The sequence below is a fragment of the Glarea lozoyensis genome (genome assembly GCF_000409485.1).
Source record: "Glarea lozoyensis ATCC 20868 chromosome Unknown GLAREA19, whole genome shotgun sequence".
Taxonomy (NCBI): Eukaryota; Fungi; Ascomycota; class Leotiomycetes; order Helotiales; family Helotiaceae; genus Glarea; species Glarea lozoyensis.
In genome coordinates, this window is record NW_007360993.1 from 329,718 (window position 1) to 356,515 (window position 26,798).

The 26,798-nt window shown below is 47.1% G+C and overlaps 7 protein-coding genes across 7 annotated transcripts; 2 read left to right on the forward strand and 5 right to left on the reverse strand.

Moving 5' to 3' along the window:
• Nucleotides 1-1,223: 1,223 nt before the first annotated feature.
• Nucleotides 1,224-3,414, reverse strand: GLAREA_12631 (Acetyl-CoA synthetase-like protein; the record flags this gene model as incomplete). The annotated part of the gene is made up of 3 exons (XM_008083412.1): nt 1,224-1,316; nt 1,371-2,506; nt 2,553-3,414. The coding sequence occupies 3 exons, from the start codon at nt 3,412-3,414 to the stop codon at nt 1,224-1,226; spliced, it is 2,091 nt and encodes a 696-aa protein (XP_008081603.1).
• An 802-nt stretch (nt 3,415-4,216) lies between these two features.
• GLAREA_12632 (S-adenosyl-L-methionine-dependent methyltransferase) lies at nt 4,217-5,186 on the forward strand (the record flags this gene model as incomplete). The annotated part of the gene is made up of 3 exons (XM_008083413.1): nt 4,217-4,268; nt 4,324-4,485; nt 4,534-5,186. The coding sequence occupies 3 exons, from the start codon at nt 4,217-4,219 to the stop codon at nt 5,184-5,186; spliced, it is 867 nt and encodes a 288-aa protein (XP_008081604.1).
• A 437-nt stretch (nt 5,187-5,623) lies between these two features.
• Nucleotides 5,624-8,671, reverse strand: GLAREA_12633 (NAD(P)-binding Rossmann-fold containing protein; the record flags this gene model as incomplete). The annotated part of the gene is made up of 7 exons (XM_008083414.1): nt 5,624-6,374; nt 6,420-6,580; nt 6,665-7,090; nt 7,138-7,546; nt 7,595-7,982; nt 8,042-8,468; nt 8,516-8,671. The coding sequence occupies 7 exons, from the start codon at nt 8,669-8,671 to the stop codon at nt 5,624-5,626; spliced, it is 2,718 nt and encodes a 905-aa protein (XP_008081605.1).
• A 535-nt stretch (nt 8,672-9,206) lies between these two features.
• On the forward strand, nt 9,207-10,166 carry GLAREA_12634 (P-loop containing nucleoside triphosphate hydrolase; the record flags this gene model as incomplete). The annotated part of the gene is made up of 2 exons (XM_008083415.1): nt 9,207-9,522; nt 9,580-10,166. The coding sequence occupies 2 exons, from the start codon at nt 9,207-9,209 to the stop codon at nt 10,164-10,166; spliced, it is 903 nt and encodes a 300-aa protein (XP_008081606.1).
• A 400-nt stretch (nt 10,167-10,566) lies between these two features.
• On the reverse strand, nt 10,567-11,916 carry GLAREA_12635 (uncharacterized protein; the record flags this gene model as incomplete). Its single annotated transcript, XM_008083416.1, has 1 exon — nt 10,567-11,916. One exon carries the CDS (start codon nt 11,914-11,916, stop codon nt 10,567-10,569), a length of 1,350 nt encoding a protein of 449 aa, XP_008081607.1.
• Nucleotides 11,917-13,083: 1,167 nt separating this feature from the next.
• GLAREA_12636 (P-loop containing nucleoside triphosphate hydrolase) lies at nt 13,084-15,881 on the reverse strand (the record flags this gene model as incomplete). The annotated part of the gene is made up of 4 exons (XM_008083417.1): nt 13,084-13,101; nt 13,158-14,933; nt 14,994-15,726; nt 15,874-15,881. The coding sequence occupies 4 exons, from the start codon at nt 15,879-15,881 to the stop codon at nt 13,084-13,086; spliced, it is 2,535 nt and encodes an 844-aa protein (XP_008081608.1).
• Nucleotides 15,882-16,768: 887 nt separating this feature from the next.
• On the reverse strand, nt 16,769-26,698 carry GLAREA_12637 (uncharacterized protein; the record flags this gene model as incomplete). The annotated part of the gene is made up of 4 exons (XM_008083418.1): nt 16,769-16,895; nt 16,944-26,504; nt 26,553-26,588; nt 26,637-26,698. 4 exons carry the CDS (start codon nt 26,696-26,698, stop codon nt 16,769-16,771), a joined length of 9,786 nt encoding a protein of 3,261 aa, XP_008081609.1.
• Between the last annotated feature and the right edge of the window lie 100 nt (nt 26,699-26,798).

Here is a 26,798-nt window from a genome sequence, read left to right on the forward strand (position 1 = left end):
GGTGACACAAGTAAAATACCCAGAACCAGTGGCGAACTTATAAGTCTGATTCGGCTGACTGCTGACGCCCTTCCCTGCTTACCAGTATCGCGTCCTAGACACCTCAGGTTGTCATCTTCCTGCGTTCCTGTTCAGCTCTGGGAGTCCTGACCCCCGTTCAGAAGACGTTGCTGATGGCGAGTGGTTGAGCACGGCGAAGGGGGTGAGGATGGCCCGGACAGGATTGTTTGGCATGACAGCCACCATGGTGATTCGGCAGGCTCTGAGGTCAAGTTCGGCATCGGTATGGAGATGAGCAATTTTTCTGGAAGATACTGGGCAGTCAAGGTAGGATTTGTGACGCGGTCGGACGTGGTAGCTTGCTCCGGCCTACTCCCACATCATTGAGGTGATGTTTCTTATGAATCATGACTGGCGAGACTCGTCAGCGGGGAGTCGAGGCGCAGGGCTGGAGTAGACGAATGCGGAAGAGGATTTACGAGTATTAGTGAGATTAAATCAATAAAAAGCGCAAGAAAAGGAAATGGACATGTATTCATAGTACGCGTATTATTGTATAGATGTAATGGATGTTTGAGCTGAGTATCGAAGCCAAGCGTTGCCGAACGGGTGCCATAAAGCGGCAACACCCGACTTAGTATCTACGTACCACTACACCATTTACATAGAGTCACAACTAGGAACCTGTAAAATAACCCTCCAAAAAATAGAAAAACTCCTTCAGGAACAAGAACCTTTGCTACATCCGAAAGAAATAAAAAAAGGGGCTCAACCGGGATTTGAACCCGGGGCCTGCCACATACAGTTCTCTCTAACGAAAGAGGGTGTAACCCGAAGCAGCAATCATACCACTAGACCATTGAGCCTGTCGCGCCGAGCCGAAAACCTAGGTGATGGATTTTGGCAGAAATCGTGCGATTGGCTAGAATTTTCGTTAAAGTAAAATATATACCTTTACTCACTTTCGCGCACGTGGCTCATCCCAAAATTGATGCTCGAATGTCGGCGAAATACGGATATTCACATGAAATATTGGTAGCGTAGTCTAGTCACCAAGATGAAGAGCATAGTTATCAATATAAATCGTAAATCGGTGCGCAGGCGGTCATCAATCAACTACGAGTAAGTATATCATACAACCAAAAGACACACCGCTCAATTATTAATCGCAATTTTCCATTCCAAATCAATGCAACCAACCCGCACCCAACATTGTTCACCGTTCAACCAGCTCTAGAATACGCAGCATCCACATCTTTCTGGTATGTCTGAAGAATGAGCTTTCGGTTCAGCTTTTGTGCCGAGGTAACCATGTTCTAATATATAGTTAGTATGACGTAAAGGCATATAATGTGGGAAGGGCAACTTACATTTTGAGGAGTCCATTCTTCATCTGCTAAAATGGCACCTTCTACAATCTCGATACCAGACAATCCACCTGCTCTTCCTGCTTGCTGCAACTCTTTCAGTACCTCGTCCTGCATCTTTCTGTCGCGAGATAGGTCTTCGATTCCGTCACCCTTCACGCCAATTCTCTCAGCAAGCTTCTTCAACGCTGGTTCGGCTGGTACAATAATAGCAACTGGCTTTGTTTTCTGCGCATCAGCGTAAACGCAGATATTGGCGACGACAGTTGCAGATCGGTAAATCGATTCAAGCTTCTCAATAGCGATATATTCACCATTCAGAGTCTTGACCAGGTTCTTCTTTCGATCGATAATCTTCAAATGACCATTGCTGTCAAACTCTCCGATATCACCCGTCATAAACCATCCATCAGCGGTGATAGCGGCCTTGGTCTCTTCCTCATTCTGGTAATAGCCTTCCAAAACGGGAGTTCCTCTGATCCAGATCTCACCTTGTGCATGAGGCTTGTTTGTTGAGAAATACCCGGCATCAGCAAAGTCAACTAGCTTGATTTCGACACTTCCTGGAATATCTCCGAGTGCGGTGTCGGTCCATGCTAGAGGATCCATGACGGCTCCCATTGCAGTTGTTTCCGTCAAACCATAACCGTTGATCATCGGTGTGATGGCCATAGAGATGAACCGTTGAGTGTCTTTGGAGACTGGCCCTCCTCCATTCAAACAGATTCTTAGGCGACCACCAGTGGCATCCTTGACTTTCTTGAACACAATGGAATCTAGGATCCCAGCTCCAGGAAGGCCGTAGGCCATCATATTGCTCTTTGCCCATAGACCAGCCCAAAACAATTTCTGGACGATAGGGCTTCCAGCATTAACTTTTGCAACAATACCCTTCTTGATGGATTCCCACACAGCCGGAACACCAATCAAGACCGTTGGCTTGAATTCCCTAATATCCCCCTTGCAGTTCTTTACGGAGGTATCTGACAGCGTCTTTGGGTTTCCGTAGCCCATAGTTCCACCCCAGAATAGAACAGCGTTCTCGAAAACGTACTCGAAGATGTGTGCGAGCGGTAGATAGGTCAAAAGACTGTCACCCGGTCCAAGGTATGGTTCAACAATTACACTAACACCAGCGACTGTCACAAATTAGTGAATGTCCTTGGAATGACAGATTTTACTTACTAGAAGCCACAACTGACTTGTGCTTAATTGGTACACCCTTGGGTGGTCCGGTGGAACCAGATGTATACATGATACAGCATAGATCCTCTGGAGTAGGTGGCACAGGCTCCACTGGATTGGCCTCTCCAAGTTGTCTGAGCTCTTCGAAACTCATGATCTTCAGGTGGGGGTGAGCGCTCTGTAGTTTGTTGATGTTATCCTGGTTAACATCGTTTTGGCTATTCCAGATCACATATTTGATCTCTTTTGCCTCCTTCAGCGGATTGATCAGAGTGACTAGGAGATGAGGATCCAAGAAGATAGCTTTGGCTCCTGTTGCCACCAGGGAGTGCTTAAGTCCTTCCTCCCCAAGAGTATCATAAGCTGTGACGATAGGCATTGACTGCGAAGCTGCTGCATGGGAGGTTGCCAGCCAGTGCGCACTCGTCGCTGCAAATATGTGTATTCTATCATCCTTCTGCATGCCTAGCTTTCGATACCCAGCACCGAGTTGTAGAGCCAGCCTTTCGTAGTCGTGAAAGCTCAGGTAGTCGTAGGGGCCAAGCTCAAAGTATGTCCATTTCTTGTCGACTTCTCTCTCCTCGCCATCGACCATCTTCTTGACCTTCTTGACCTCCTGATGTGTTTTGAGAAGCTTGCGCGACCCGAGTGCCTTCGCGTTGCCATACTTGGCTGCACTGACTTTCAAAATATCGAATATGGTCCTAACATCCTCCGACGGTGTGTCAATAAGTCCGTTGATCGCCTGTGGATGTCTTCGCGGGATTGTTTCGCCTTCGACTTTTTGGACGCCGGGGACTTCGAGGGAGAACGGAGGCTTCTTGACCAGCTTCGGCTGCACGGTGATGTGTTTGAGAGACATCCTTACAGCTCTGTGAAGCTAGAGCTATGTGGCTGGGTATATTAGAAATACCTTCGATATATGAGAAATCGAAGAAGGAGGATTGCAGTAGAGGCCTGTCGCAAATATTCGAATTGATTGTTGAGGTTGTGATGGGCAGCAGCTCGATGTCATAAAATCCGGTTGACCAGGAAGCACGACGGAGCGGGAGCTTGGGGAACCCAGGAAAACAGACCGAATCGTCATGGCACTTGCACTTTATGACAGGGGAAGTGGTTTTACGCCTGAGGCATGAATATCCCGAGCCAAAGGCACATTGCCAAGCCAAGAAATCTCCTTGGTGAAAACCAAAACAAGCCACAGCTCTTGTGCTCTACCTATCTCGACCATTTCACTTCATGCTTTCCTCGTTGAATATCCAATGAATCATCACATATCGAGTGAATTCGAAGTGCAATACAGATAGTTTCATCGAACGGAGAAAATTTGCTTGAATTATCAAATTCCGCTTCACTCGTAGCGATTACTCCCGCGGGTATTGAGATATCTCACCAAGAGTTGTCCACGAAACCAAGCCTACTAAGCCACCACCTTGACGGTACGGAATACGGAGTACCGTCTACAGGAAAATTTACAAGCCAAACATACGAGGACGTCTTAACATTCTGTCGTTTCTGCTCGGATTGTGCCACGCAGCCACGCCGAACGCCTGCAGAGCTTTCTGAGACCTCAAGATCAAGTGACCTCTATCTTCTGGGCGCATAGAGTAGTCTCACTTGGTTTCCGCCATTTTGAATTAAATCTGATCTGGTGGATAAGGGCTATGGAAGAGTTTCTCATTTTGCTCGGCCCAGAGATTGAGGATCCAGAAGAAGGTAATTTTAGTAGCTAACAACTTCACGGTACGTTCCGGCTAAGTATTTTTCTCAGAATCGTTCCTCCTCTTTTCTCAATCCATTCCTTCCCAAGACCTTGGGTTTGTTGATTCAAAAGCCACCACCTTGGAATTAAGTATTGGTGGCCATGATCTCACTATACACCAGTCCCCAACCGTATTATCATCAAATCGGGATGGAGGAACCACAGGTGCAGGTACAGAAATTACCCCCAAGACCGATTTTTGCGCTGACATATCTACAGTTGTCTGGAAGGTAACGCCTCTTTTTGCTTCTTGGATATCTGCTTCCTCTAACATCTTATTCCAACACAAAATCATAGACGCCAATTCTACCGTTCTTGAACTGGGATGTGGAATATCTGGAATTATTGGGCTTACGCTTGGCCCCCATGTATCAGAGTACGTGTTGACAGATCAACAATATGTCTCGAAACTCCTAAATCAGAATCTGGAGGAAAACAGAATTTCGAGCAGTTCAACCATGCCTAAAAGTCGGAGCAACAAAGCGAAGAAACAAAACACGGCACCAACGACAAACATTCATTTCAAGACCCTCGATTGGGAGACCGACGAAGTGACTTCTTCCCTCTCAAAATCCGAAAACCACCACGGATTCGATGTTGTCATAGCATGCGATTGCATATACAACGACATGTTAATCAAGCCGCTGGTCCAAACCAGTGTCGATGCCTGCAATCTTCGACGATCAGATCCCGAGCTTCAGCCCACTATAGTAATCGTAGGACAACAACTACGCTCAGACGAGGTATTTGAGTCATGGTTGAAAGAGTTCCATCAATCCTTCAGAGTCTGGCGCGTGCCTGATGAATACCTGACTGATGGGCTGAGATCAGACTCGGGATTTGTGGTTCATGTAGGTGTGCTTCGGGGATGATGTCGAGGCGTCTGATTAGTCAATCGCTCTAGATGTTGAGGATGCAATTGTTGCAGCGACTAATTGGATGAGATGTGACAAGTCAACTACAGAGTTCGCGAAAGCTTCTGAAAGACTTGATTTAGAGTTAGTGTTCTTAATGGCCGGCCGTATCAGGGTTGAGAATCATATTCGCCAGAGCGTTATTCGGTGTTTCGTTTCTTTCCCATCTTGTACGCTTCATTACAGGCTCTCTTGTCAAGCTTTCAAGATTCAGTCCTCGCCTTGAGAGGCTGAGAGGTAAGAAAGAAGGACTGTAGGAATACATGTATTCTGATATCGTTAAATGCTAGGTGGCGTGGGCGAGAAATGTGTATATCAACGTCCGTTTCGCTAAACAAATCTACAATTGCGCTCAATCTAATCATCTATACACTCCCCGCCTTCTCCCCACCCCCTCACAACCTCCCTTCCCCCCTCTCCCCAACCAACTCGCACCCCGCCCCCCCAACAACAACCCTCCCACTCTCCTTAACCCTCGTCTGAAAAACCACCTTGTGTCCCTCCTTCCACATCTCCGTAACAAGCGTCTCCCCCGGCGTCACACTCCCCACAAACCGCACCTTCACATTCCGTATCTGCCCAAACGTGCGATACACCCCCTTCACCGCGATCCCAAAGAACGCCAGACCATGCAGGATCGGCGCTTTGAAGCCGCCCATCTTCGCGAACGCCGGGTCGATGTGCAACGGGTTGTAGTCGCCGCTGAGTCGATAGATGGCTGCTTGTTCGGGGGTGGTCGCTTCCTCAATGACGACGTCGGGTGCGCGTTTCGGTGGGACGTTGGGCGCGGTGGCGGCGCCTCTGTCTGCGGGTTTTTTCTGCCCGCCGAAGCCGCCGGAGCCGCGGATGAAGACCGTGGACTCGTTGTAGAAGAGCGGTTTCCCCGTGGCTTTGTTGACGGTGGTGATGCCTGATTTGACGATGGCGGCGTTGCCTTTGTCGACGACCTCGAGGAGTTTGGTGTGAGAGACGAGGGTCGCCGAGGTGGGGATCGGGTAGGAGAGGATTTCGAGGTATTGTTCGCCGTGGAGGAGGAGCATGGGGTTGAAGTTGGGGACGATGTCGGAGATGTTGTAGGGCGTTTCGGCGGAGAAGAAGGGGATGACTCCGAATGAGGGCAGGGCTTGGAAGTTTTCGTTTCCTTCGCTGGAGGGTGTTAGAGAGTGGCAAGAGAGGGGAAGGGGGACTTACAAGACAAGATCCAGGTCTGTCTTTTTGGCTCCTACGCCGAGGTTGTAGAGGATGATGTCTTTTTCTTCGTATGTGAATTCTGTGCCAGTTGACTCGGCTTTCATTGCTTTCTCAATGTTGGCCAGGATTTCAGCGTTTGCCTTGTCATCAACATCACTCTTCTAAGACGCAAAATGTGTTAATATGTATTCATTTGAACTTCGTACTACTACAAGATACAAGACAGAGGTAGAGATTCTTCATACCTTGCCGCCAGATTTATTCTGCATATTCGCCATGATACTCTTAAGACCATCCTGAGCACTTTCTGGGTTATCTGCTCGTCCGTCTTCAAAGTCGGTGATTCTCTTCCATTGTTTGAGTACTGCCTCGGGTGTCAACTTGACATCAACTGGGAAGCCGTGTCCTCCAGTTCGCTGCCATCTTGTCTGTCCAACCCATCCACTGCCGACTTCGTAAAGACCTCCGGTTGGGTTGCTTGGAACCTTGTCTGAGCAAAGTGCAACGACTAGCGGAGCAATATAGTCTGGCTTGAATGCTTGAACCATCTCTTCGGGTAAGATGGTTCTTGTCATAGCTGTTCCAGCATTTGGCGCAATTGTGTTTACGAAAATGTTGTATTTGGCACCTTCACGAGCAAGTGCCCTGGAGAAACCAAGAATACCACATTTCTGCACTAATTAGCGAGAAATCATCATGATCTAAGAGTTAGACTTACTGCTGCAGCATAATTCGCTTGTCCAAAGTTACCGTAAATACCACTTGTTGATGTGGTGTTTAGTACACGACCGTACTTCTGCTTAAGGAAGTATGGCCACGCAGCCTTGGTAACTTTGTATGTACCTCTCAAGTGGACTGCAATGACTTGGTCCCACATCTTATCGTCCATATTGGTAAACGCTTTATCCCGAAGAATACCAGCATTGTTTACGATAATATCAATGCGACCAAAAGCATCAATGGCTGCTTTTACAACAGCATCTCCGTCTTCAGCAGAGGCCTTGACACCAACAGCCTTTCCACCAGCCTGTTTAATTTCATTTACAACATCATCTGGGTTCATCAAGTCATTGACGACTACTGAAGCACCATACTTGGCGAACGCCAAGCAGTAACAGCGGCCAATACTAAAATATGTCAGATTATGTTTCCAAAACAAGAAATATCAAACTTACCCAGCACCACCACCAGTCACCAAAGCAACCTTGCCCTTGAAATCGAGAGTCTCACCCTTGTCATTTGGACCCATCTTCATTGATGCCTCAAGCAGACCCATGAAATCAGCAACGCCATTTGGATATTGAGCATTCTTGTCAAACTTCCCAACTTGATCCCATTTCTTCAAAATAGCACCTGGAGTGTATGAATCATCGGCTTTCAACAGAAGACCACTTGAACGCTCCCATCTGAGTTTTGCGATATGTCCACCTCCAACTTCGAAAATAGCTCCATTCTCCTCGGCATCTTTGTGAACGAGGCAGGCGACGAGGGGAACAACCCAATCTGGCTTTAGGTTTTCGAGAATATCTGGTGGCATGACAGTTTCTGTCATTCTGCTAGCGGCTGTTTCGGTTAGCACATATTACAAGTAGATTCCGCAAGAAAAGAGCTTGCCGACTTACCAATTGGTGCAATAACATTAGCATGAATGTTATACTTCGCGCCCTCCTTGGCCAAAGTCTCCGTAAAACCGACCATAGCCAACTTCGCAGCCGAATAATTAGTCTGTCCAAAACTCCCAAACAGACCAGCCGCAGAAGCAGTATTGATCACCCTTCCGTACTTTTGTTTCCGGAAATAGGGCCATGCGGCTCTAGCACACTTGTAAGATCCCTTGACGTGGACATCAATAATCAGATCCCAATCTTTGTCGCTCATGTTCTTAAACGACACATCACGGAGGATACCGGCATTGTTCAGTAGGATATCGATTCGTCCGTAGTTCTGAATGGCGGTTTCGATGATCTTGTCGCCGGACGTGACGCTGTCGTAATTGGCAACGGCCTTGCCGCCAGCGGCTTTGATCTCGTTGACGACTACATCTGCAGCCTAAAGAATCAGCAGCTATTCCAACAGAGAAATAGAAGAGTATCTACCTTGCTCGAAGCACCATCCCCCTTGAATGACCCTCCCAAATCATTCACAACCACACTCGCACCTCTCGATCCAAAGAACAGCGCATACGCCTTTCCCAATCCACCACCCGCACCCGTCACCACCACGACCTGGCCATCATATCTTAATTCCGACATTGTATATGTATTCGAGGATGTATGGACTCGAGTATGCAGAAGAGAAGAAGAAGGAAGAGAGAACGCTGGTTAAAGAGGAAGTTGTTCGGGACTGGCTCTGGCATGCCTCGGCTCATCTGGGACCTGGTCAACCCCGGATGCGACCAGCGAAGCGGGAGTCAAAACCCCACATTCTGACGACCCGAACACGTTCACATGTAAATCGAGGACCACGTGCTGCATGTGTTTGCGATGCTCGTGACGGATGATTACTTTTGACTGCATTGTTGATTCGTTTCAGAGCGAATCTATTCTCATGTGAAAAAAATTCATGATAGAATTCGAAATTCTGATGTAGAGAAATATACTTCTTCAATTGCACCCTCGCCGAGCCAAAAACCCCGAACCTAACCCGCTTCCCAACCATTTCATCAAAACCACCACCTATCAATCACAACATGCATTATTTCCCCCTGAACTTCTTTATCAAACTCACCATAGCCTAAATCCCCTTCCAACCTCCAATTCCCTCACCTCACCTATATCCCTCCCCAAAATGTCCCACCCCACATCCCCACCTCAAATCCACGACGACAAATCCCCCCACTGCATCCCCTTCATCCTCAGCCGTCTGCACACCTACCAGCAAACCTCCAAAACCCCGAACCGCCCCTTCATAATCGGCCTGAATGGCGTCCAAGGCGCCGGGAAAACCACTCTCGTATCCGCCTTAAAAGAAACATTAAAACAAAACGAAGGGCTGGAAACACTAGTCTTGAGTATAGATGACCTCTACCTGACCCACGACGAACAAGTAAACCTAGCGAGGGAGAATGAGGATAATAAATTAGTTCAGTATAGAGGTGAACCTGGTTAGTCCTCAATAGAAACTCACATCTCAGATTTTTGTATGTTAAGTATAAGTATAGGGACCCACGACATCCCTCTCGCCTCCAAAGTCATCACATCCCTCCTAGCAGGCGAACCCACCAGCATCCCCTCCTACAACAAATCCCTACACAACGGCCTCGGCGACCGTTCTCCAGAATCGACCTGGGAAACCGTAAACCTGCCCTCACAACCCCCCATCCGCGTCCTCCTCCTCGAAGGCTGGTGCGTTGGATTCCGCTCCCTCCCTTCCTCTGCACTCCGTCAAAAAGTCGCCGGGCAATCTTTAACCCTGAAATCGCACGCGCTTTCTCATCTCGAGTTTGTGAATGAGAGATTAAAGGGGTATGATGTATTGACTGATGAATTCGACGCGTTTATTCATATCGATGCCGAGGACACGGGGTACGTGTATGAGTGGCGGGAACAGCAGGAGGAAGCGTTGCGGAGGGACAAGGGGGTGGGGATGAGTAAGGAGGAGGTGCGGAGGTTTGTGGATGGGTATTTTCCTGCGTATGAGCTATTTGTGGAGGGGGTTAGGGGTGGGGTGGTTAAGGGGGAGAAGGGGAGGCAGTTGAGGTTGGTGGTGGGAAGGGATAGAAGGGTGAAAGAGGTTATTGAGATTTGAGAATGCGTTTTGAAGGTTGAGGGGGTAGGATGGGAGAGGTTACTAGCTTATGTCGTTAGCAGGATGCGGTACATAGTTCTAGATGACCCGAGGAAGTCTTGAGTACATCTGTATCAAAAAAACATAAAATAAAAGCAAATGGGTATCTCATTTTCATTATATAACGCCCAGCCCCAGCAAGTGAATCGCGCTGAATCTTATGCCCTTTCTTTTGACTCCCAGCATGCAGCCATACGCTATGATTTCTGTCCCACTTAGTATTCGAGACTTGATACCTCGTTTCTATTCGAGACGTAGCACAAATATGTGCTAAGAGTTCTCGTTAATGGCGATAGAAAGCAATATGCTTGGTCGAAGTACAAATTGAAGCAAAACTCCAAAAGGACGACGCAACACTAGCTTAAGCCCGCGAATTCGAACGTGGAGAGGACACTCCAGTACGAGGAGACGGTGCCAACATCTTCTGAAACATAGAGCTCCCCTGATTTTGAACTTGCGCCAATTGAGCTTGTATAAGCGCAGCCTTGTGCTGAATTAACTTCTCTCGCTCCTCATAAATCTTTTCATATTTAGCGGTAATTTCCCGTTTCTTCTTTCGTGTCTCCTGCATATTATTCATGGCTTCTTCCGTCTTTTTCCTGATATATTCGCCGGCAGCTTTCCAGTCTTCGTCGGATAAATGCTCAAAAAATGATTCTTGCTCACGATCGGACCGCATCATGTGTTTCTCGTCTGTAATCTCCTCGTCTCGAAACCCATCTACTTTTTGCTCCACGGAGATGCTAGGTCCTCGCAAATCATCAGGGAAAAATTTCGGGATTTGATATTTGGGCATTCCAGCACCCCAATCCTCATTTTTTAGGTCCACGAACAGCTTCTTCTTCAACTCTTCGTCCGTATAGTCAGGAACTGCCTCTTCTGGCTCTGGTGACGACTCTATCCCTTCTTCGCAGTTTTGGACTAGTGCTTGATGAACTGGGCTTCCAGTCCGGGATGATTGATCAAATCCATGGCCTTTTCCGCCAGCCGAATGATGGCCGAGAAACTCTTGGCTATTGTGCCCATCCCACGGTATTGGTCTCTGAGGTAAGTGGACTAGCTGGGCCCCGTGCTCCTGCGGTGGGTATGGTTGCTGATATTGTGGTTCAATCGGCAAATGATTGTAATGGCGCTCGCTGGTTCGTTCCCGCTTTCGAGAAACCTTTGGAGGAGGAACTGCTGGGGAAACTGCACGGTGCTGCCGGAGCTCTTGGAATCGGTTTTGCCTTGACGTGGGAACTGGCTGTTCAGAATTGTAAAAGTCCTGGGATTCCTGAGTACCCAAAGGTGGTGCAGATGTTCTACCGTGCAGATCGTAATTCATGTCCTGATGTGCCGTATCATCCTCGTCATCAGAGTCTTCTGGTTCTTGTTGACCACTATTCCTCTGCTGATAGCCATACTGATCGTGGAACTGAGGAGCGTCTAGTTGTTCAGAACTTATGGTTTCGTCGAAATTGCTCGCAATTGTCGAATCCCCAAACACATCCTGGGCGGACGTCGTCTCAAGTTCATGTTGTGGGTATGCTTCATAGGCCTCATGGCCATCTACTGGGTGGTTCGTCGTATTCTTTTCGTGGTGGTGCTTTTTAGAGGTCGAGGACGATTTGGCCTTTTTGTCTTTCAGCGAGATTTTGGCGCCCGCAGCAATTCTTGCACGATCATCATTAGACTTCGGCCCTGTGAAGCGACTGAGGCCACTTGTTGACATAACGAATTCTCAGAGATAAATGTGACAATGATGATCTGTAAAGGAGAAGAATTAGTTGAAAGCTTCTTCCAATTGGGGCGTTCCGTAATGGGATAACATTGTCACTGACCGAGGAAGAACCCCCCCAACGACCGCAAGTAAATTTTACTCAACAGATCCGCATCAACGACGCTATCATCAATTCAAGTGCCTTGAGTTGAAAAGGCTCCAAGGTACCGAGAATTTTGGTCCACTGCGTAGACTTGATTTAGAGAAAGGTGCAATTCGAAGACGCGACTTTCGCGGGGATAACTTTCGGAAGCTAACGCGATCCCACGTGGTAGATAATATACTCACGTGATGACAACCTGTTACAATTACTCTAAAGTCCTCAACTAAAGAATCTACTTTGGTGTATTACAGTCTATTAGATACTCGTAATAGCACTAGTTTCTTATAAATTTAACAAAGGTCTAAAGTATAAAAATAGTAAACATCTTAACCTACCCAAAACACTACCTCGTAGTTTCCTACTAGGCGATAGAAATAATTTATATAGTTGCTTAAATAGACTTTAAGTAACAAAGCGCCGCTTTCAAGCTCTACTAGAAGAAGCAAATAGACTTGAAGTAGCAAAGCGTTGTTTTTAACCTCTACTAGAAGAAGCCATCGAGCTACCGCTTATGCGATGCTAGAGTAATGTAGGTACCTCTAGTTTACATTACACAAGCTGGCTAAGAGTTATAAAATTTCTGGCAATTCACTAACTGTATAGTCTCATATGTCACTCAAAACTCTTCTACATTACCACTCCACTCACTACATGTTATTGAACAAAATTCTCACTCCGTAAAATCTTTCTAAATCTTTTCAAATTCTCACGTGGCTACATACATGAAGGTTGAATACCAAAATCTCGACTTGCTTAACATCAGAACGAAAAAAGAGGAAAAACAAGTTGTGAGGAGATTCATCACGTTTAAAAAGTCCATTGTACTTTTTTATCATCTCATCCAGCCCACTAAAAACCCCCTCGACAAGCTTGGAGAGATCATAGACTGCGAGATCTTTCTTCGTAATTCGTGATACGGTTTGTATGCATGAGCCGCTGACAATCTTTTCTTGATTTTGGATGCGGAAAGCAATACTGGTAAAGGACAAAATCTATCAACCCAGGATAGTCGCCATCTATAGCTTATCATAGTACTGTAAATTTGTGTTAGCAAATGATTGTCATGGTTTACGCGGCGCAGTAAACTTACATTCTCGTAACCTGGAACCTCAACCTTGATACCCTTACGCTTTCGCATTTCCTGAACAATAACACCAACCTTCGATGTACCATCAAGAGGTGATCCACCTGGAAGAATCTGCCAATGATCGAAAACGGATTGTGGGAAAGCTTGACCGGAAGTGTGCGAACGGAGATCTGCGTTGAAACCGAAAGACTCCATGACGGGAAGGTATGCCTTGATGGTGAAAAGAGGGGTTCCTGGACGTTGCTCCTCGTTGAAGACGTGACCACGTCTTCGGGTAAGAACACCGTAAACACCACCCATAGCGTTTTCTGGCACTTGAATCTCGACCAAGAAGACTGGCTCAAGAAGACCTGGCTCGGCCAAAAGAGCGGAAGCGTAAAGAACACGACGAGCAGTCGGGATAAGTTGACCACCACCTCTGTGGATGGCATCGGCGTGGAGGGTAACATCCATGATGTTGAATCGACAAGATCGCATTGGCTCTTCTGCGACTGGACCTTCTCTTGACGCCCATTGGAAACCGGAAACAACTGAATCCTTGATTTCGTTCAAGTACTGAACGGCCTTGGTCTGATCAACCAAAAGATTGGCACCGTTGGTGTCTGGACCGAAACACCAAATCTTACGGGCATCAGTGACATCCCATCCGTGATCATCGGCCAAGATACGGGCACGAGCCTTGAAATCATCACGTGGACCAATCTTACCGGCCTCAATCTCGTTGGAAACCTCCTCAGCGAGAGGCTCAGCGATCATGTAAAGACGATTGTGCTTGTTGGGTGATTTAGAGAGAGCAGTCATGCTGGACTTTCCAGTGACAGTCTCACGGTATTGAACGACTGGGTCGGAGACACGGATTGGAACACCGGCGTGGTCCTCCTCAAGATCCTTCAAGCAAATTTCCAAGTGCAACTCACCGGCACCAGCGACAACGTGCTCACCGGATGGGGAGATGAAAGTCAGGACACAAGGATCGGATTTTGACAGACGCTTAAGACCTTCGACCAATTTTGGAAGATCCTGGGCGTTCTTGACCTCGACGGAACGTTGGACGACAGGGGAGACGGAGAACTTCATGACCTTCAAGTTGTGGGCGGTATCACTGGTAGTGAGAGTTCCGGACTTCAACAAGAACTGATCAATACCAACCAAACCCAAAATGTTACCAGCTGGAACATCATCGATAGGATCGACCTTACCACCCATCATGAGAACGGTACGTTGGATGGCCTTGATGAAAAGATCATCCTTCTTTCCTGGAGTGTAGTTTGGACCCTGGATACGGACCTTCAATCCGGACTTGACGGTACCAGCGAAGACACGACCGAAAGCGTAGAAACGACCCTTATCAGAGGTTGGCACCATCTTGGAGACGTACAACATGAGAGGAGCCTTAGGATCACAGTCTCGGATACCGATGCAGGCCTCATCATCTGGAGGACCCTCGTAAAGAGTCTCAGCACGATATCTCTGTGCGGTGACTGGGGATGGCAAGTGGAGGATCAACATCTCCAAAAGAGCATCGGCAGCTGGGAGGAAAGTTCGCATAACGACCTTGAGCAATTGCTTGCCCTCCTTCTCTTTGTCCTCTGGAGAAAGCTTAATGGCAAGCTTCTCGAGGAGAACTGGGATCTCTTCAGTCTTGAAGTTCATGACGGCTGTGAAGATTCTGAAAATTGGATCAAGGATAAACTGGTTGAAGGCACGCTCGAGAGGCTTTCCTTCGTGGGTTGACTTGGTAGTCCACTTCTTGGTGTGTGGGTTGAAGTAGTTGTCGCCCTGAAATTCATATGTTAGCTGATATTATCGCCGTGTATTCATTGAGTGGTTTATTCTTACCCAGAGACGCTCCATCATTTTCAGCTTGTCAACACCGAATTTCTTGGCGTATCGCATAGCGAATTGTCTGATGGTGAAAGCCCAGCCGTGAAGACCGGAACCGAAAGCAACAGTTCCCTTGTATGGGTAGACCTGGACGTCACCGAGGGTCTTGTCGAAGTAGGTGGAGATAACGACGTTGACGGACTCGATGGTTCTTGAGAAGGATTGGTAAAGATCCTCCTTTGAAACTTGCAACTCGAGAAGAGCACGATCAACCTTGTTGATAATAACAACAGGCTTGATACGCTCACCAAGAGCCTGACGAAGCACAGTCTCGGTTTGCACACACACACCTTCAATGGTGTCGACGACAACGAGAGCACCATCAGTGACACGGAGAGCAGCAGTGACTTCAGATGAGAAATCAACGTGACCAGGCGAATCAATCAAGTTGATCAAGAAATCCTTTCCGTCAGTCTTCTGTCCCACGATATCCTTAAGATCCTCATCGTCTGACAAGTGACCGTACAGGGAGATGGCGGTCGACTTGATGGTAATACCACGCTCCTGCTCGTCGGCACGGGTATCTGTTGCTCGCGCATCACCAGCCTTTGCGGCGGAGATGATACCGGCTTTGGATAGGAGGGAATCGGTCAGGGTGGACTTTCCGTGATCGACGTGGGCAATGACGGACATGTTACGGACGTTGGTTGGCTTGTCCATCAAGGCGCGAACCTCTTCGACGGTGAAGCTACATTTTGGATATACATTAGCAGATGTTTACATTTGCTTATCTCCGCAGACTGTTGACAGTCTCCAAGGGAGAATCCGAAGTCGAGATATGGATGATCATAGTCTGCAAACAATTTGAGATCGTAGAAGGAAAGTATGAACTCACTTAACCATGATTGCGGTTGGGCTTCGAGAAGCTGATTAATTAGGATTTTTTCTAGTGTCGCCGGAGCGCTTGAGGTTGTTGATACTCGAGAGTGGGATCTGGGCCACTTGAGTATACAATCTATCGTACGTTGATTCGAGATTTAGACTCGACGTACTCGATAGAAAGGGCGGAGGAGGAGGATGTGGATGTGAAGTCGAGGATGCAGATATAGAGCCGCCACGACAAAAATCTATCAGCAGGAAGGTGGCTAGAGGGGAAAGATTCTTAGATGGTGGGAGAAGCGGGGCAGCTGTTTTGCCTGACGCTAAATCGAAACCCCTCCATCGGCTGCAGATCACGTGCTGGCGCTTTTCGTCAAATGAGGGTTTTTGCCCTGAGTCAACCGGTGAACATGGTACGCGACGGAATTATTTAATCTTGTATGAGATTCAATGATCTATTCACTGGACTAGTCGGTCCTATTGCTAGAACATATAATCAAATGTCAAGAATTAACAGTTTATAAAACGCAATTCGCATTTAGTTCGCAAATTATTTCGTATATCGTGATGTAACCATTCCGGACGGACGCCACTATTTTCTCGCACAGACAATTCAGTTTCGTAATGCTGCCAAGGTTGTATTCACCTCCAGGGCTGCACTATTGGCGTAAAATGTGTTCACAATGTAATGATCATAATATTATAAAGCGAATACTCAATTGGGACACCAAATAGAGTATTCGGCGTGACTCATATGTACAAGCTCACTCCGCCCATACGCCGGCCAGAAGAACCATCTCTTTTAACCGAGCCCCTTTAACAAGAGTTCTTGCCATGCTTACCAACTCCCTCGCTATGCTAGAACAAACAAATAATATACAGAAAACCAGGTTTATGTCGCGCCACCTCTTTTAAGAAGACCCCAGAATCTTCGCATAAGCATCTTCGACCTCGCTAGCCAACTCGAGAAGAGTCACAATCACGATCTGATGTGTCAAGTTAGGAAGTCTGTCGCGGTGAAGACCAATCCATTCCAATCTGTTCAGGTTAGCATCATAGTAACGTGAACGGGGCTTCGAGTCTTACGGTGGCGTGGCTTCACCCATATCCCTCAATTGTGGCGTCTCAATAATCGGTGCTTGCAAAGCCGTGTAATCGTATCTTGATTGTGGAACATTGACCTCGGCCGTGATTTTTTGCTGCTCACCATCTTTTCGAGGTCCATCCTCTTCGTCTGGAACACCGGTGATCTTGACCGCTGAGGGCGGTAACGGCTTCCCGAGTCTTTGAGCAAGAGCCTTTGCATGAGAAGCCCACATGCTCCGAATGTAGCTGATGCGAGAGTAGTTCCAGCCAACTTCGACCTTGCCTTCAAAAGAACTCTTGAATATGTAGTCGATATGGTGAGTATTGGGTACTTGCCATGTCTGCATTGTAGCTTCGACCTTAGGTACCTTCAAAATGGTGCCTCCACGAGAGCCAGTGGCGCTGTTGACAACGTCTTCCACAGAGAGATCTCCCACCGATTTCGGCATGTCAATCTTCTTCACCCCAGCAAGACCAATTCTAAGTTGACCGAGGGTAAGCCCAAGAATACTGTGGATTTTCCCTTCATCCATGGTCACAGCAAAACGCGCCTGTGCGTTCAAAGCCTCTAACTTGAAGACCTGGTGATCAGAGAATGTGTTCGGGAAAGCGCCCATATTAACAGCCTTGAGAGTGACAATTACGTCTGTATGAAGAGAAATTGGCGAATTCGCGACTTTTTCTTCATTTTCGGAGTTGACTATATCTTGCGGAGGTAGTACAGGATGCGATATTGATTTTCGTTTCATAAACTTGTCAATCTCGGTAAGAGATGCCTCATAGTTCGCTCTTTTCTCTTGAGCCAATCGAACAAACGCTTGATACAAAGCTAATGCTTGAGATGCTGTAGTGGTGGTACAAAAAACTTGCACTGTCTCACCGTCCAGTATAGCTACCAGTCGGTCACCTTTTGCCTCAGGACCATTCCTAACGTTGTACATAAGGAACTCTAGAGAAGTGATATCGGCTACCAGAAAAGCCTGATATTCAAATGCAGCTTTCACGCGAAATTTGCCAAAGCGCAGTGAAGCCTGAACAAGTGGCGTCTGGTTGAGAGCCATTTCGCGAGCTGGCCATTGTATGGAAGTTCGTACGTGGAAATCTTGCAAGGTCACGAAGCCACTCATCCTCCCAGTGCTGTTTACCCCAACCTTGTCGAACCCTAAACAGAGGTTTTGCTCCCAATCCGAGTTCTTCTTCGACGATACCCAGAAATTGGAAATGATGAATGCCGATCTACCGATTGCCTGCCCAAAATCTAATTGCACATCTAACTCAGCGATCGATACTGTCGCGTTCCAAGGAAAAGCTCCCGTCGCGGCAACCTGTTGATATCGTTGCACAAGATAGGTTTGTGACTGCATTGTTGTCGATGTGGGTGCTAACGACGGTGCAGGCGCCGGTGATGAAGACTGCTGTCGTATTTCTTGGGGTATCCAGATCTCTCTAAAAAGGAGAAAATCTTGAATCTGTTTTGCGTTTATCAATATTTTCATAGGGCTTATTTTCAATATGGTCGAAACTCCACTGATACCACTGACATGTTTACTGTTCATCAAAGAGAGAAAAACGGAGTCGACATCGAAGCTGCCAGTGGATTCTCTCGAGTAAACGTGCTGCACAGAGGCTTGAAGTCTCGTGAAAATAGCGGATGCGGCGAAAAAATGTCCATGCTCGGTTGACTTGACGGTGTTTATGGTTATATAGATGTCATCAAAACGAGCAGTAGCTGACACTCTAGCTATCGGTTGACAGCTTAATGTGAATTCCTGTCTGCAAATTCGGAACCCCAGGTTAAGTCTTGTTCGACCCAGTACCGCACTAGGGTCTGCAGTTAAGATATTATCTTCGTCTGTGCTCATGAACTTCTGTGGTGATCCTTTCAGTGGTCCCGTAGTAGAATCTTTGTCTTCGTCACTAACAATATCCTTGACGGTTGAAGATATTTCCATGATGAGTGGGACAACGGCGGGGTACAGGGTGTTTGAAGATGCGTCAACTTTGATTTCAGCATTCAATGATGGCTCATTCAAACCATCATCCTTATACTCCACCTTCCAAGCCAAGCCAGGGGCGCGAAGGATGGTACTGTTACTAGCATCTGTCTGTGTGAATTGTCCATATCGCCCAGTCTGAGGTATTCGACCAGTCTTGACTCCTAGAATGGTCTTGGAGCTATCTGAGACCTTTTTTCCGGACAGGTGCACCACAGCACCTGCAAAATCAGCATCTACGAGCAATGATTCCATACGTTTCTTCCCAAAGAAAGGTTGACGGCGAGAGTTCTCAGTAGTAGATCCCGGAGCGGCCGTAGTCCAACTTGCAGACGCGTCCCGAACTCTGTCAACGGCAAATCCGATGGACTTTTTAATAGCCGCACCCGGAATCATGAATTGTGAGGTCAGTCGAAGGTCTAAAGACTTGCCAGCCGCTTGAAATGCAAACCTACGAGCATCTGAGGTTGACACATAGCCGACGTTGAAGATAATCTCTGGTAAAAGAGCCGAATTGAGCGATCTTTGTCTCTTGTCGTGGGATGCTGGTACCATTTGCACTTGTAAATCTTCCATTGTTAATCGCGCAGTGTTCTTTTTCTTGGTTGAGAAGTCTATTCGCTTCAATGAGAAAACAAGATCTTCTCGCTCTTGACGTGATGTACGGTCGATCTCATAAGTTCCTACAAGCCAGCAGACTTGCAAGTTCAACAGTTCAAGGGAAAACATTGATTCGAATATGTTGATGGAACTGGCGTCGGTCTCTTCTTCTTGCTCTTCGTATTCACCTTCGACTTTTATCTTAGGCTTCAATTTTCGTAATTTTCGGAGGTAATGCTTTTCCCGCGAGAAATCGATATCTTTGATCTTGGTTTGAAGGTATCCAATGACGTCCACGACAGTAGATGCAGTTTCAGCGAACAAATTTATATTCAGAGCGTCGCTCTTAAGATGGAAAGATCTTACTTCCTCGCCAATATCATTGGTTTTGGATGTAGCCGTCAAAAATGCAGCCAGTACCAGATTTCCGCAGGGTTGCATGCCGTTGCGGCTCGATCGACTAAGTTCGAAAGAAATATGGCGCAGAGCAACACGTAACTCGGGGAACGCCAGCGCTGGACCATTTTGCTCAAGCCTGTTAGCAACGAGCAATTGTACACAACCAAGGTTGAAATCAAGCCTTGCTTTCCTAGAACCTCCTTTTGCCTCATGCGCATTAGCGAAGATATTGAACCCCGCAAGTGTCAGATGAGCGTCATATATCAAAGGATTAGCAGGAAGTGCTGTGTGTTGCGCAGACTTTGACTGGGGGCCAAATATTTCCTCGAGATGACCTTGCACAGCTTTGAACTCCTCTTGAACATCGGTAATGACACTTGATATTTCGGGACGATTTAGCGCACTTAACAGGCTATGAATGGCAGCTGCGTCGAGCTGGATTGGTTCAACAGACACGAACACAGACACTGTGTTTTCCGAATCCGAGATATGATAACCGATACGCCCGTTGGTCGGAGGCATTTGTAAAAGAGAAATACTCTTCTTGCCTGCCCCGACTGTCGTTTGCATATCATGTGAATGCTCTTTAATATCGAAGTCAAATATAATATCAGATCCGACTTGAGCGGCAATAGATGCCCTCGCGACGAGTCCCGATACATTGTAAGTCAAAGACCGGAGTAATAGCACACTGATTTGATACTCGTCTAAGAACAGTGCAATGTTCACTTTCGTAACAGGAGTAATTTCGTCTGAAACTTCATTGCCATTGCCATTACCATCGTCAGGAGTTGGCGTCGTCGAATGAGAAGGTATACGATTTTTGAGACGGTGCAATTGAGCGAGCTCATCGCCGATGACTAGGTCAAGTACCTCCATCAATGCGAGAATATCTTGCAGTATGACAAATGACAATTGACGACAGTTCGCGGCGACCTTGATCGTGTGGATTGGTGTTTTACTGCCAGCCTGCTTCTCAAATGACGCATATATGCTAGGGAGACGTATCTGGTGAACAGTCAAGTCTTGTGACCGGCTTTTAATTTTGGATGTGGCCGCATCAGCAGCAAGTACCATGTTCATGGTCTGGGTTGTCTCGCTGTTCGCATCATCTATCATTACAAATGACGCCTTGAGTCCATTGCAAAGCGACGTGGCTCGAATATTCACCGTATCTAAGATTATGGAGGTAACTTCCGTAGCAATGGTCACATGTAGGTCTCGACGAGCTTTGGAAGTGGATCTACCACTCCTGGGCTTCATAGATTCTTTCCTTGCAGACACACTGGAGCTTTGAAGGTAAAGGCTCATTATGTCGTCGGCAAGCTCGCACAATTCCCAATTGAGATTGAGCGCAGTGCTAGCACAGAAGACCTGGAGCACTAGATAATGCGCATCATCGCCATGAAATGGAGACTGCGTTTCAGCCTCCATGGCTACAGTTTTGTCTTCAAACACAGCAGTTATATCTAACAGAGATACCTCATTCTGCTTAGGACCTGGATCGAGAACTAACCGAACGCTCTCTGTTCTCAGCGTGAATTTGAGTGGCTGAGATGCCTGCGCTGGTTGGGGCGTGTCATTACCTTTCGTGCCGTAAACCCTTTTCATTACAAGACACGCATCCACATCATGTAGATCCCAACTTCTCCAGTGGTCGAATCCGGCGAGGACACGACGTTCGGCGTCGTCGGGTAAGGGTTCCGAGACGCTGATGCAGCGCAACTTCAGGTCCTGCTTGGTGTTGACATCTAGGCTATTATACATGTGGTGCAGACGAGTAACGACTTTCCAGGAATCACTACTCCTCAGGTGATCAGGAGCGGTACGGAGCACATATGATGGTCTAGTTAAGAACATAGGGTCTGTAGCTTGTTGACCTTCGGTAGCTACAAAATAGGTGAAAAACTGCATGCGGATGCGCTGCTGATCATTGAGAGAAGAAAAGGACTCTGCTGTACTGCTAGCTAGAGTTCCGGTTCGGTGGAGCAAAGAAGCGAGGTATTCGATTTTACTGCTGACTGTCGCTATCTCGACGGTTTTGAAGGCCACAGACGCTGCGGTAGCTTTATTGGAGACGTACCAACAGTTCAGATCACGAATGATACCAGTAACCGCCGCTTGTGGATCGTCCATATCGCCGAGCCTTTCTTTGGCCGATATTCCGGCAGATTTAATGGACAATTGAAGCGTGGAGGAGTTTTGAGTTTTCTCCTGACCATCGATCTTGAGAGCGGTGACGGATCTAGAAGTAAGGGAGATCCTTGAGACGGAGAGATCATATTGGTCTCGCATGTCCTGAGAATTTGCTGTGGCAGCCGAAGTACTAGAATTTAGAAGGCGAAAGTTGATCTCCGGTGCCCTTACAGTCAAGTCGAGAACAGTACCGGTCATGTCTTTCTGTTTCTTCAGGTCGAATATCTCATTGATTGAATCCATCTGGAGACTGTCCAAGAGATCATTAGGGTCGACAGGTTGTAATGCCGCGAGGAGGTTGTTGATTGCTTCAATGGCCGTGGGACTAAACACTCCCTGCAACCCACTAGATAATTCTATAATGAAACTGACATGTGTCGCGTTATCGTCGACACGATCAGACTGGACGTCGTCTAAGCTGAAACGACTGTATTCACGCGCAAAATCTTGCTCTAAATCTTCGTTTGGAGTAGGAAGATCTTTCCGGTCAGGTTCAATTCCTTGTAGAGGAAAATAGGGAGCCATGTAGGAACTAGAAAATGTGACTGTGGGTGGTGGTATGCCTCTATGCTCACCAACGGCACTGTAAAATGAAGATCGCCGGCCGCTCGATGTAGAGACATCTCTAGTGGGAGCCTGATGTTCTGAAGTAAACATATTTGAAAGGTTTCTGGAACGGCCAGCATCAGGTGCGACGCGGCCTGATCTGCGTACACTTTCTGGCCGGAGCACACTATGATCACTGCCATGACCAGCGCTTGATAGCGACAAGAAAGATGACTTCCGTTTTACAGAAGATACACTGCGACGCAGAGAAGACATTTCCGAGGGACTGGAATGGCTGATCATGTCTTCTACTTCTTCTTGGGCCACTGGGGCAGGCATTGGAGGAATAGACAAGGCAGGGGGGTCTACAGCAGTGAGCATGGAATTGTCCATCAGATTTGGTTGCAGGAGAAATTGGGTTCTATGAGTTCGTTGATCATGGCGTTTGATATGTTCTTGCTGGAGTAGCCGATCCTGTTCAAACCCTGGGTTTCGTTCAATCATCGCAACCGATAGAGTCGTCTGAACGAAAGCATGCGTCTCAACGGCATTTTGTGCTCGTGATCTATGACGCGAGGCAGATTCAGCATCCACACAGCCAATGTGTAATTGTGGAACCAGCAAGTTGAGCTTTTTCGAATAGTGAGTACCTGCCCAATCATTAAAGTTGACGGATATCTCTGCCGTCGAGAGTAAGAATGCAGTTTCCTCCACATGAAGCCATATTTGTACAGATTCCACTGTAGCTCGTAGAAAGGTAACATCATGAATCTGGGCAATGGATATAGAAGGTTGAGCGTTTTCATCATCGTCAAATGAGAAGGCAAAAGCTTTCACACCATTTATCAGGTGACTAAAAAAATCCGCACTGCATTCGCCGGTCACAGCTCCAACTGCAAAGTCCCAATTGCAGATGTAAGTTGGCTCAGTCGGAGGAAGGCCAAACAGTCTGTTCCCAACAACGTTTACTCCGTCAACAAAAAGTTGTGTACTAGAGGTGGCGCTGATTGGCGTCGCATTTCCTGACTCCTCGCTTCCTGACGAAAATGCAAGTGTGCTTAGCATTACTTCCAGATCCATGTAATAGTTCGTAAATCGCATGTCAGCTGCGAGGCTGGCAATTTCGATTCGAATGTGATTCTTCGCGGTGTAGAGATTGCAAGGCAAAATGACGCTAGATCTATCGGCTTTGACAGAGAGGATAACATCCAAATCATTTGACTTCTTGTGCGGCTGGACATCATGGCCATTGTCGCCACCTGACCGACGGGAACCTAGAACCTCTTGATACTCCTCTAAGGTCTTAAATCTTATATCGTCTCCGAAATAGTTGTCTTTGATCTTGAGGTAATAACGGATAACGAATCCATAAAACTGTGCTGTTGGAGAATCGCCATACACATCCAGCAACAACGTGTCTGTGTTATTGGGCGACGTGGTGGCACAGTATTGATACTTACCTGCAATCTTTAGATCTTTTAGAGTTGCCAGCTCTGACGAGCTTAAGAACGTTGCCTGCGTGTTCCATGGAGGAATATGTAAATTCAGTCCTCCGTTGCTGGCATCTACGTCGAAGGAGATGTCGTTGCGATATGGTCGGAAGGTATCTAAAGGTATACCTATTTTTGCCGCCAAGACGGAGCCGAATATGATGATGAATGTATTGTCATCAAAGTCAGATGGATTGTTGATGATGTTCGAATCATTTACGTTCAGATATATTCGGAAGTCGTCCAGATGAAGATTGACAGAATATTGAAATGGAGAGAACGTAAGGTACTCTGGCGGGGGCCCGCTAGCCCAGTCTTCAATGAGATCCTGGAGAAGGAAAACATGCTCACGGAGAATGAAAAGTTCGAGGCCAGTCGTAGTAACATCAAACTTCCAAATGTGCTGACCATTCCATTGAAGGGGGTTAGACAAGTCACAAGATATGCGATTATCAACGGATCGCCACAGTGTTCCATGATTTACACTTGTAGTAATCTCAATGTTAGGAAGTTCGAGCTCTAAGTTGTTCGAGAACCCAAAGGGGCCAGCTAACATGTCCATGGTATATGTCACAGTCGCATTGGATCCAACTTTGACGTCGAGCCAACCAAAGGGGCGGATTTCTGGCCCAGCACTCGAATCTGCTTTTCGCTTTCGATGTCTGCTTCCTCGTTTTTTCTGCTCCGTTTGCTTAGCGCCTACGGAATCGACATGCTTTGTCCATTTCCAATTCTTGGATTCCTCCTTGATAGGTACTCGGAGAATAGTCTCTTCGTCAAACTCGATATAAACCTTAAACTCTGTTGGCACTCTGAATTGACCAGCTGAAAGCTTCCTGCTTGGAACCGCGTCCTTGCAAAGGCTGGGGAAGAATACACGTTGAATATCAGCTCGCTGCCTATCAGCCCAAGGCCCATAATTGACAATTGCTCCATTTAGGCTCAAGTTTAGGCCCCATTCTGGTGGTGCGTCACCATTTATATTGTCGATTTCGTTTTTGTATTTCTGTTCGTTTGCATGTTGACGTTCCGGGACGGTTCCAGGGACATCCCAATAGAAACTCATGTAAGCTGCAGGGCTATCAGCAATTGTGGTTACTGTCGCATACTCAATTGAAGACCATTTTGCATTGTCGTCCTGCTCATTCTCGTCGAGGTATCTAGACAAGCCCTGCCAACCACCCGAGCCGGGTTCGGGCTTTGCCTGTGTTGCTTGAAGTCTGGTCGAGCTTGACACGGAGTCTACTGAGCTTCGAAAAGCAGGAACAAGATTCTGTAGCGTGTGCCATACTTTACGACGTTGCCGATGGACGAAACTGTGGTTATGAGTCTGTGTCGGCTTGCCATCAGCTTGGAGCTTTTCTCCACGTTTGACGCGAATGGCAAGTGTTGTTTGGTCCTCTTTATAGTCATCATTAGGCTTTATCTGTATTACTGGGTGCTTGAAGTTGAAATTAATCAGCTGTCTGTACTGGTCGATAGTATTGGAGCGAGCAGCATCGATCTCGCCCGAGGCCCCATCAGCTTTTGCAATCAATACGCTTTTAGTATTTTCATTACCGAGAACTACGGCCGCCTTGTTGCATGTAACGTGTATTGGCAAAAGTCGCAATATGAAGGAACCTTCCGGCTTCTTTTCATCTTGTGATCCTCCCTGACTGGTTTCTGTCTGTGATGACGACGAGGATTGTTGAGTTTTGAGAGTACCGTGGCCTAAATCACTATCATCTGAAGTCTCTTTGGATGATGATGGCTTCTGGAAATCTGCGCGCTTCTCCGGGTCCGCGACTTTGGTCTGTTTTCTATGTCTTAAAGTAGGATCCGCCGACTCTTCCTTTTCCTTTTCAAATCTTGGTTCGAAGGTTGGGTCTGCTTGCTTCATCATCCCAGCAATCACAGCGTCGTAAGCAACACTCCTGTTGTAGACGATCCATTCAACCCCATTCAAATTCACAGTGAAACGACATGGAAGTCTCGCAGGATCTTCTGGCCCCCCCTGTTCTGCTCCATCCAAAGTAGCGCTAAGTCCTGACTTTCCATTGTTGTCGGAATCGGTTGAAACTCGTTTCGTGTGTACATCGCTGTCACCACCTACACTGAGGCCTCTGACGTTTCTCAGCCAGTAGCACCAAGTGAAAAAGCCGCTATGAATCAATATAGTCTCATTGTTCCCATGGTATTTGAACCCTTTGAAAAATATCCGACCTCCAAGAAGTGATATTTGGAGTGCTTGTATATCGACATAAACCCGGTATTTGTGCCATGTCCATGCCCGAAAACCGTACGATATTAACGTCGCAAATAACCGATTAAAGTAGAAGAGGAAGAATAGAGTTCTGCCTTGGAATTAGCAATCGTGTACAATCCTACATGGAAACACTTACAATATGCCACAGACGAGCAGTTCAACAAGGAAAACCCTAAATCTAATTAGCGTCAAACTGCCACAGAGGACATTAGAGACTCACCAATTGAACTCAAAGTTATTTGTGAGCGGCGACGCCGTAAGACCACCGGTAGAGGTGGACATGTCTGGCTGTCAATAAGTCAACCAACTCCGCGACCACGAAACCTGGCTCCCAGTCAAGGAGGCAGTATTCTTGGATGGAGTATCCATACGACCGGTTTTC